The sequence below is a fragment of the Terrapene carolina genome, unplaced genomic scaffold (genome assembly GCF_002925995.2).
Source record: "Terrapene carolina triunguis isolate 2854851 unplaced genomic scaffold, T_m_triunguis-2.0 Scaffold58, whole genome shotgun sequence".
Taxonomy (NCBI): Eukaryota; Metazoa; Chordata; order Testudines; family Emydidae; genus Terrapene; species Terrapene triunguis.
In genome coordinates, this window is record NW_020664409.1 from 93158574 (window position 1) to 93169488 (window position 10915).

A 10915-nucleotide genomic window follows, 5' to 3' on the forward strand; every position below is an offset into this window, starting at 1 on the left:
CCCCCTGTTTCAAAAATCAATTTAATATACAGTCCTCAAATAAAGGATATATCCGATATTAAACTGATAAGAACAGATTTAAATTTTATTAGAGAATATTTGAAAAATAAACAATACAGAAAATTTGAGGCGTCAGTTATTGGTCATTGGGGGTAACATACAGAGTATAGGGGGGATGTTAGTGTTTTGGGGTTGGGCAGCACACAAAATATATACAGACTGCAATGTCCCCAATGGGGGGCGGTAACCGGTGGGCGGGATCAGGATACAGCCGGCAAGCGGTGAGGGTCTATCACCCATACAGAAAGTAGAGACAGTCATGAGTATAAGTAAGTGGGCTGGGTAATGGGGATGGGGTGACCCTGACGTGGTGGGATTCAGTTAGGTTCGGTGGGTTCAGGGCTCAGGGGATAAAGTCCAGCAGGGGGGGTTTATAGGTCTCTTCCCCCTTGTGGGTGCACGAGGTCTCCCTGGCTCACTCTCGGTATTGGCAGTGGCCGGTGATGTGCTCTGTGTAGATGTCCCGGGACCAATGAATAGTGTCCGAGACCGTTAGGTGTCTCATGAGCCGCGCGTAATGACAGCCCACCCCACAGGTCCTCAGCACGCGTTCGTTACATGGGTCCCAGGCACCCAGGGCCCCAACGAGCAGAGCGTCGGTGTGCACCTCGTAGCCCTTAGTCCGCAGGGTGTCAGCCAGGGGGGTGTACTTTTTGAGCTTGCGGGCTCAGGCTTCACGGAAGGCTGGGGTCCTGTTCTCGAATGGAATCGTTACGTCGATCAGGGTTGAACCGCCAGTCAGCGAAACTGGTGAAGCCACCCCTGGTGAGGAAGTGGTTGCTGGCGTCCCACTTGCTGGTCAACTCAAAGGCTTTACCCTGGTCCGGTTTACGCTTCAGGGTTTCCGCATACAGAGAGTGGATGGCGGCCTTCAGAGTCCTCTCCAGCAAGCCCCTGGCCGTCGGGGTGACGATGGTGTTGTCGTCTGACCTGATCTGCAGCATCCGGACTCCCAGCTCCTGGCGCTCCTCGCACCACTCCCAGCGGCAGCCGATGCGCTTCCCTAGGCGACGCGTAGCGTTGCAAGTGTGGGACCACAGTGAAGCCATGTCGCGCCCGTCCCGTCTGAATTCCCCATCCAGGGAGTCGCTCAGGAAGGTGGCGATGTCTTGGTTCGAGGGGGCTCTGCCGATCCGCTTCTCTGTCGCATCACGCAGGGCGTTCGCCGCAATGTTCCTCACTGTGGCATCGGGACATGTCAGCAGGCGGAAGGCATGGGTGATCACCGCAACGTTGCACAGATCACCCATGCGGGGGATGTTGGTGCCGCCATGCCTGTGGGCGATGTAGACCAGCTCGTTGCTGGCTCTCTGCAGAAGGAACAGCCACTTCTTCACCAACTTCCGGATGATCTTGTCTGCCTTGTTGAGGGGCACCTTCGCCACGGCGGATCCCCTTAGGGTGAACAAGATGCGTGGGATCAGGAAGGTGTTCAGGGCGTTTATCTTCTGCCACAGTGCCAGCAGGGAGGCATCAATCTGTGCGGCGTCCTGCAAGATCTCCTGGATGGTGTCCTCGGGTGTCTGCCAGACACGGAACCCTGTTGGCGTGCCCAGGTGCTGGTAAGCCTGTCCCTCTGCCAGGGGGATGACGGGCTCACCCTGGATCTGGAACCCCATTGTCGGCACCGAGTCCCTTTTGCTGCCGTCAATGTGCAGAGTTGCACACTTCTTTGCATTGAAGAGGAGCCCCATCCAGTCAGTAGCTCGGCTGGTGGCGTCTAGCATACCTTGGAGGCTCTCTGGGTCGTCCGTGGTCAGGACCAGATCGTCCGCGTAGGCCAGAATGCTGAGTTTCTTGCCGTGCAGGTCGAAGCCGGTCGGGCCGCTGGAGATGGCTCGGATGAGCGGTTCCATGGCCAGGTTGAAGATGATGGGGCTAAGGAGGCATCCTTGTTTCACGCCACGGCGGATGGGGATGGCGTCCGTCTCTCCGTCCGTGGCGCGGATGGTGATGGTGCAGTCCTTGTAGAGGTCCCGGAGGATCTGGATGAAGGTTTCTGGCATCCCAAACTCTCCCAGGGTGGGAAAGATGTGATGGTGGGGTATGGACCCAAAGGCGTTGGTCAGGTCAAGCCATGCTACTGCGCACTGCCTCTTGGACCTCCTGGCCTCCTGGATGGCCATCTGAAGGAGGAAGTTGTGCTCGTAGCATCCCTCACAGGACATGAAACCCTTCTGCACTGAGCTGACGGCACCCCCGCACACTGACCAGTCTGTGATCCTTGCCGCGAGGCAGCTGGCATACAGCTTGTAGATGGTGGAGCAGAGGGAGATGGGCCTCCAGTTGCTGGGGTCGTCTTGTTCGCCTTTTTTGTGGATGAGCATGGTCATGGAACGCGATGGAACTGCTTGCATTTGTTGAAGATGGCAGCGAGCACCAAGCAGCCAGGGTCTCGCTTCTTCAGCAGGGGGTAGCGGATGCCATCTTTTCCAGGGGCAGTGTTTTTGGTCCTCGACAGCCTCGCCTGCACCTCCTGCGGGGAAAAATCTCGCTCCAAGTCCTCCGTGAGGTCGATCCGGGGTAGCGGGGAAAGGCACTCTGGGCGTCACAATTTGGTCTGGGCCTCGTGATCAAACATGTCCTTGAAGTAGGAGTAGAGCCTCTCGGGCTGGATGGCACAGTAGGAGGAGGTCCCGTCGAGGATCTCCCTCATGGCATTCATCCGGTTCATCCTGTATAGTTTCTGAATACGGGATGCAGCCGCCGGATCGTAGCAGTGGCCGACGTCCCCTCTCCTGCCTTCTCTGGTGGTGTTGTTACGGAATCTGCGAGTGGCCCGTGCGGCTTCCTGGGGTTCCCTCCTTTTGGCCGTAATTTCCGCAGACAGTTCTGCAGTCAGTCTGTCCATCAGGGTGTCAAAGTTCTCAAAGTCCTCAGCCTTTGCAGCTCCTCCATCCAGGTGGATTGCCACGGAGTGGCGACCCTCGCTCGTGGCCGTCGCTCCTCCTGCTGCGTTGTCTCTGCAGGTTCAGGTGCTGCGGGGACTGTCTGCGGCCTTGTTGTCCTTCGGACTGTGGAGCGGTGTTCAGGTGGGTCTTGAGGCGGGGGTCCTGGTGTGGTGGGGAGGGCAGCTCTCGGTGTCTCCGAGGCAGCACTGGATCTTCCGGGAGGGAATGGGGTTCTGGAAGCACCGGTGCTGGGCTTTGTGGGGGCGCGGTCGTATTTGGAAGCGCTGGGGATGGTTTTGGTTCTTCTGTGGGCGGCATCCGGCTGGTGGGTCCTCGGTGGGGCATGGGGTTTTTGGCGGTCAGAGGCTCTTTGGGTAACCTTGGAGGAGGTGTTGGGTCTCCCGGGGGCGGGGTCTGGCTGTGGGATCTGGGGGCTACGGGAGGCTCCTCCCTTGGCTGGATCTCGCCGTGCAGCCTGGGGGACGATGCTAGTTGCTCCTATGGCAGGGCGGCATGAGGTTACCTGTGGGGGAGTGCTGCAGCGTCTCGTGTCCATGTTGTGCCGGATGGTTTTTATGAGGTCGCTGAGGCGTCTGGTGAGGTTGTTGACCTGGGAGGTGGCAGTGGTCCCCCTCACAGCAGGGTCCAGCGTGGGGATTCTGGAGACGGGACTGGTCCTTTTGGTAGCATCGTCAGTCCTCGAGGCGGGGGTTACGCTTCCCTCAGTTGGCGGTCGGTCCCCCCTTATCTGCTGTGACTCTGGGGATGCTGGCTGGGGTGCTGAAGCCAGATCATCGGTGGTGGTCAAGGTTGGAACCCAGAGGATGTCAGTGGGATTCACTTTCGCGGTCGTGGGGGGTCCCCTGCACGTGGCTTGATGAAACTTACATTTCTTTTGGGTCTCGAAGGGGAGACTGCAGCGGCTACACCGGAAAGCAATCCGTTTGTTGTAGGTCTTACGAACGTGTTTGCTGTGGGCCCCGAGGGTCTGGACTCCATGGACGGGGAGACAGAAGGGGCAGAGGAGGAGACCTGTAGGGAGCGGGTACTGGAGGTAGATGCGGTCTTCTTCCCCTGCCTCACCCTCCGTGGGGCGGATCTCTGTTGTGCCTGCAGACTCGCCAGGTGATTCCTCTGGGTCTGGTAGAGAGGCTTGGGGAGATGAAGTCGCTCTTGGGGGGGCGCTGGACTCACTGGCCACGTTGTCTCTTTGCCCGGAAGGACAGCGTGCGGCATCGAGATCTTGGGCTCTGAAGTGCATTCCCCTTCGAGCGGCCCTCCTCCGGACAGCCGGGTGGTAAGTAGTTTTGGGGTCTGGGGTTGAGGAGGTGGTTCCTTCCGGAGCATCCCTCTCTGGAGCAGCGGGGCAGCGATCAGCATCCTGGTCCTGGGGCGCCGGGGGGGCTCCTCCGGTGGCATCCTTCCCGGCAGGGCAGTGATCAGCATCCTGGTCTTGGGTCGTCGGGGGGCTCCCGCGGTGGCTTCCTTCCTGGCGGGGCGGCGCTCAGCATCCTGGTCCTGGGAAGCAGGCAGGGTTCTCCGGGGGTCCCCCTCCTGAAGAGCTGTTGAGATATCCTTGCTCCTGGATGTGAAGCCCCGAAGAGCCGTCCTTCTGGAGCCAGGTCTCCCTGCAGAGGTATCCACAGGGGGTTTCTTCAGCCAGCTCCTAATGCTTTTGTTCTTGCAGGTGGTCCGGGTCTTCTGTGAGGCACCAAGGGTGGTCTTCAGGATAGGTTTTTGCTGAGCTTTCTGGAAAGCAGGAACAGCAGCAGCCGATGACAGTGTAGCTGAAGCTGAAAGAGTTTTCTTCCAAAATAAGAGAAGTGGAGTATATCTTCAAAGCAGCATCAATTTTTTCAAAAATGGCTGCAGGAGATTCCATCTTCTGGATGGGTGTTTGCAGTTGTCCATCAGAAGAAATTAAACTGATAAGAACAGACACTACACTTTGAAGCTTGAGGAGGTGAAGTTACTCCTGGGGGAGTGCTGGACTCACTGGCCACGATATCTCTTTGCTTGGAAGAGCAGCGTGCGGCATCGAGATCCTGGGCTGTGGAGTGCATTCCCCTTGGAGCGGCCTTCCTCCGGGCAGTAGTTTCGGGGTCCCGGGTTAAGGAGGTGGCTCCTTTGGGAGCATCCCTCTCTGGAGCAGCGGGGCAGTGATCAGTATCCTGGTCCTAGGTCATCGGGGGGGCTCCTCTGGTAGCAGCCTTCCGAGCAGGGCAGCACTCAGCATCCTGGCCCTGGGCAGTGTGAGAGGTTCTCCGGGGGTCCTCCTCCTGAAGAGATGGCGAGATGTTGTTGCTCCTGGATGTGAGGTCCCGAAGAGCTGTCCTCGTGGTGCTAGGTCTCCCTGCAGAGATGTCCCCAGGGGCTTTCTTCAGCCACGTGCTGATTTTTTCATCCCTGTTGGTGGTCCGTGTCTTCCTTGAGGTGCCAAGGGTGGTCTTTGAGATGGGCTTCCGCTGAGTTTTCTGAGAGGTAGAGGATGTAGGAGTAGCAGCAGCAGAAAGTGGAACTGGGGGTGTCTCAGGAGCAGAGAGAGAATTTTCTTCCAGAATAGCAGCAGCAGAATACATCTTCAAAGCAGCATCGATTTTTTTCAAAAATGGCAGCAGGAGAATCCATCTTCAGAGCAGGTGTTTCAGATGTCCATCAAAATAAATTAAACTGATAAGAACAGATATAACTTAGATAATATTTTTACTTCACGGTCCAAGAGACACAGACAAGGTTTTCATCTCGAGGCCAAAAGACCAAAAACATCAAGACACTTAATCACGGCCTTTGATAGGCCAAGAGACTTAAACATTTTATTAATGTTTAAAATCAAATTTACACAAATTAAGAGGGAAGGTACTGTACATCTGGGGTCGGGCGTGGGTTATGGGGGATTGTGAGTATTGGTTACAAGATTCACGAGGTACATACATATCACATAACCAGCATAGATCCAGATTGGGGTGTGGGAGTTTTTAAAGCGTCAGTGGATAAGTGGGCTCGAGTACGCCACCCATGGAATGTATTAAGAGTCCAAGTCGATATTGGTGTAGAGAATAAGTACATGGGTGGGGTGCGTCCCTCAGTTTGTCAGGGAAGGAAGTGGGTTATTTCCCTGGTCGGTGTTCTCGGTTACTTGACCTGGTACTGGCGGTGTCCCGTGATGTGTTCCATGTAGATGTCTCTGGACCACCTGATGGTGTCGGACACCATGAGCTGTCTCATGAGCCGGGTGTAGCATCGACTGACCCCACACGCTCTCAGTACCAGCTCGTTGTGGGGGTCCCATGCACCCAGGGCTCCCATGACCAGGGCATGGATCTGAACCTCATACCCCTGACCTACACTTGATATTAGCTTATAGAGCCGAGATGGGGTTTTCTACCTCACCATGACGAACTCCCAGACACACAACAAACACCATAGCTAGGTAACTCCCCAAAATGACTCCAGTGGAAGAATTCAAAGCAAGAACCCTTAACACACAATTCTGTTCAAAGACAGACAAGTCTTGCAGCCGCCTTCCTCTCGCTGGTTTCCCTGTAGGCTCCTAATTTGCACAAACCCACGCACTGACCCGTGACTAGCAATCTCTCACTGTTAAACTCTTACAGCAAAACAGGGCAAAGAAAGTCTATGCAAGCGTTGTACCGCAGCCCCAGTGCTCTTTTCTGCTCCTTCCAGGGCCGGCTCTAGGCACCAGCAAAACAGGCTGGTGCTTGGGGCGGCACATTTTTAGGGGCGGCATGGCCGGCGCCAGAATGCCGCCCCTAAAAATGTGCCCCGGCCGCCCTAGCTCGCCACGGTGCGCGAAACAGCTGATTCGCGCGCCGCTGCTCCCCCTCCCTCCCAGGCTTGAGAGCCTGGGAGGGAGGGGGAGACTCCGAGTGGCCGTGGCGCGGGCGCCGCTTCTCCCCCTCCCTCCCTCCCTCCTAGGCTTGAGAGCCTGGGGGGAGGAGGCAGGGCTGGGGATTTGGGGAAGGGGCGGAGTTGAGGCGGGGCCAGGGGTGGGGTAATTAAAAAACGGGGGGGCGAGGGGGCAAAATTGTTTTTGCTTTGGGCGGCAAAAATCCTAGAGCCGGCCCTGGCTCCTTCCCACAAACTATCACACTGTGACTAATATCCACCATGTTGCATGTATATCCCAAGGCCCCAATCTGGCAAAAAACATCTATTTTAGGGTTTTACTTATCATTTCTTTTAATCTCCCTAAATTTTGTTTCCATATTGTAATAGGGGGATTATATCTGACAAGCCACAGTACAGAAATACAGTCTGTTGCTGCAAGCCAACATATTGTCTTTCTTGGTGATTACAAAGAACCAGTGGAGAACTCCCTAAATCACAATGAAGCAAGCTTTTTTAAAAAGAAAGCATCCTCATTGGCCTTACCCAATCCCTTGAGTCCAACTTCATTGAAAAATAGGGGAGATAATAGGCAAGTGGTGGAAGATGAGATTCGGGCTCTGCGGGCCACTACTGTTTTATTATTCAACATGCTTGGAGGCCTGTATCCAAAGAGTTATTTTTGTGGGGAGTGAAGAAAACCCAGGGCGGGAGTCCCCGCTGGGGAAAGCTATTCCCTTGGGTGCCTTCCTCAGCCGCCTGACCTGCTCACGCTCCCCTCATACCTTCCCTCTTGCCCCGCCCACTCAGCTCAGGCCGGAGCCGCTGGCCTTTCGGTCTGTCAAACACCCACAGCCTCCCCCAACCCACAAAGGGAACTACACTTCCCGGCAGGCGCCAGGGCTTCCGGGATGCGTGGCCTGTTCCATTACCCCGGGGTGGGGGTTAGGGCTAACTTTTCTCCCACCAGTGTGCGGCATTCATAAGGGCCAACGGACTGTACCATGGTTCGGACACCCCCTGTGCTCCCTTCCCTCCTCCCGCGCCGCGGCCGGCGGGAGAAGTGGCGGTTGGTGCGGAGCCGCCTCGGGGTCGGCGCTGGTCGGTGTAGCTGTGAAGGAGGGAAGCGCCTCCCGCCCCTCGCTGCGTGAGGATGCAGAGCTCGGACCTGGGCAACAGGGAGCAGGGCAAGCTCTGGCACCGCAAGCCCGCCCCGGCCGCGCAGCAGGGGTAACGGGGGAGGACTCGGAGGGAGGGGGCAGGCGGGACGAGGAGACCGAGGGGGTAGAGGTTGATAAGCTGCTCAGGATGAAGGCCGGTGCCTGCTGCTGTCTGTAAGGGCGCAGCCAGGGGGCTGGGGCTGGTGGGGAAGCCCCTGCGCAGGTCTCCGAGCTGTGGGCTGGCCCAGGAATAGCCCATCATGAAGGAAACAAACATCGAGCAGGGGGAGGGATAGCTCAGGGGTTTGAGCATTGGCCTGCTAAACCCAGGGTTATGAGTTCAATCCTTGAGGGGCCATTTCAGGATTTGGGGAAAAATGTGTCTGGGGATTGGTCCTGCTTTGAGCAGGGGGTTGGACTAGATGGCTTCCTGAGGTCCCTTCCAACCCTGATATTCTAGGATTCAATCAAAAGATTTCTCCCCAGGCCAGAGGTCTGTAATACTTTTATTACGGATCTTATGCTGGCACTTAGTGGCCTTGCTCATGGATCCGGTTGTGTTAGGTGCTGTACAAACAGAACGAAGCCAGGCTCGGCCCCAAGGAGTTTCTAGTTTAAGCATAAGACCAAAGACATTAGACGGATACCGACAGATGGGAGAGTAGGGAGAAACAATGAGGCAGTATGGGTCACATGATAGGCCTTGGTCTCAGCACACCCCTTGTCCTAACTGAGTATTTTGTAGGCTTCATGACAGAGAAGAGTTATAAAGCAGGATTTGAAGGTAGATAATGAGCTAGACTTGCAGATGTTTACAAGAACACCACCTCCTGCCTTGTGGGGCAGCATGGGAGAAAGTACAAAGGTGCTTGTCTGAAAATTTGACATACGCAGTGGAAGCTGGCGCTTTGGGCTGATCAGAGGTGAGCCTCAACAGCTCGATAGTGCTTGAGAGGTGTTAGCGAGGGTGGGGATTGAAAACAAGCATCTTATGTTTGATGCCATAGAGAAGAAGGAGCCAGTGGAAGGACTCAAAGAGAGGGGTGACATGGTCAAAGTGATGGGCTAGGAAAATAATCTTAGCAGTAGCATTCTGAGTGGATGTGAGTGGGACAAGATTGCATTTGTCAGGGTTAGAGAGAAGGATGTTGCGGTAATCAAGTTACGAGATGAGAGCCTGGACCAGAGTTTTAACTGTGTTGATGGATAGGAAAGGCCATATTTTAGAAATGTTATGCAGAAAGAGAGAGTTCTCAGTTGAAGACGACACACAGGTTACGGTCCTGAGTGACACACGGGATGATGGTATTGTCCATAGTGATCAAGAAAGGAGATAGTGGAGAGAGTTTGGGGGAGGAAAGTTACGAGCTCTGTTTCCGACATGTTCAGCTTAAGCTGGTAGCTGGACATCAGCAAGGAGACATCAGAGGGACAGTAGCATTCGCTTATAATTTCCAAGCAAACATATTTTCAAAACCCCAACCTACAAGGATGTTTGTTACAAACCAAAGCAATATCTCATACAAATAATAAATAACAATATCCAACATATCTGCCTAATTATGGTCTCTTCTCTGTGGTCTTGTTACTGCAGCCCTTATCCTCGCTCCTTCCTGTTCCTCTCCTGCTAGCTCCTATCCCATTGTGCAACGTTATCTCTTATTGTGCTGTATGTAAACTTAGGATGAGGTCCTGCAAATTCTTTTAGGTGGGCAGCACTGCATCTGTGCAGAGCCATTTCCAAGATCTAGCCCCTAGTCTGTAATCTCTTTTGGCAGAAGAGTGTCATGCACAGTACTGTATAAATAATATGTCCTCCACAATTAGAGATTTCTCAAAATCAAGTACTACATTAGGATACTATTTGTTTATCCCTCATGCACACCACACCATGCCTTGAGCAGTTAGGAGTTTGAACAACATAAGACATTCTATGATCTTGCAGACTGTGGAGTTGAGATTATGAAGAAAAGCACAAGACCCTGTGAAATGGGAATGATTAGGAAAAAAAAAAGAAAAGTAGACCCATTGGCAGGCTTAGTAAGAAAAGACCCTGAATTCTCAAGATCGGGGCTGCTTAAGGCTGCGGCCTGGAGAGAAATCTCCTCCTATGGGCCCTCTGATCTGCCACCAAGGAGAGCCTGTGTGATTATATCCCCACAGGACATCTCTCAAACAGGGATTTGCCTTCAACAGGATGACACAGGCTTGGTGTTTAAAAATGACAAACTTCCTGAAGAAAATTAAACAGTTCTAGTAGTATTGCGGTAAATTCATGTGCAAATTATTTTGAGGCATCATCAGTGTGAATAGCAAAAATATGCATAATCTCATTTTTAAAAATTGCATTAGACAAAATTGCTTATAAAGTTCCCAAGAAAGTTTATTAGAAATATAGGCATGTGATGGTAGAGAACAAGTGCAAAAGATGAACAGGTATAACTAGCATGTATATTGTATTCAAAAGTTGAGAAACTTTTTGTGTAATAGGTGTAGAGGTTCTGATTGTGACTCCATAAATTGAGTTTATGATCATTTTGCTTTTTATTCCACTTAGAATGTAGCTGGGTTACTTTATTTTCAGAAAAGAGTTTGGATGGGGAGGTGAGTTAAAGACTTAATCGTCTGTAAATATTGCAGACTGACACAACCAGTCCTGTGAAAAGTTGGCTTTTAATTTTTGGTGTTGGGGTAATTTTCCCATTGTACTTTTTTAATGGTACTCCTGATATTCTCCCATGATGAAAATATTACCAGTTACCATTATAATAAGAAACCTAAAATAAATAAGCTTAAAGTCCATCTGGACTCATTCTTATTGACCCTCACTTCTTTTAAAAAAATAATCGTAAGAGAAAGGGTAAGCTTAGCATGCAGGTTACAGTAATGCCAGCCCTTACCTCCTCCTGCCAGCTGGCCCATTTCTTTTGCTAGGGTTACCATACGTCCGGTTTTTCC

At 53.2% G+C, this 10915-nt stretch overlaps 1 protein-coding gene and 1 non-coding gene across 2 annotated transcripts in view; one reads left to right on the plus strand and one right to left on the minus strand.

The window, feature by feature from the left end:
- Nucleotides 1-111, minus strand: part of LOC113405979 — a 182-nt gene extending 71 nt beyond the window's left edge. The window contains exon 1 of the small nuclear RNA XR_003369589.1: nucleotides 1-111. This exon is cut by the window's left edge and continues 71 nt beyond it. This is a non-coding gene — a small nuclear RNA (U2 spliceosomal RNA).
- A 7749-nt stretch (nucleotides 112-7860) lies between these two features.
- TBC1D31 (TBC1 domain family member 31) overlaps nucleotides 7861-10915 on the plus strand; it is a 38941-nt gene continuing 35886 nt past the window's right edge. Inside the window, exon 1 of the mRNA XM_026646274.1 lies at nucleotides 7861-8027. Within this exon, the coding sequence (XP_026502059.1) occupies nucleotides 7951-8027 (77 nt within the window). The 5' untranslated portion in view covers nucleotides 7861-7950. The remainder of the gene's footprint in view (nucleotides 8028-10915) is intronic.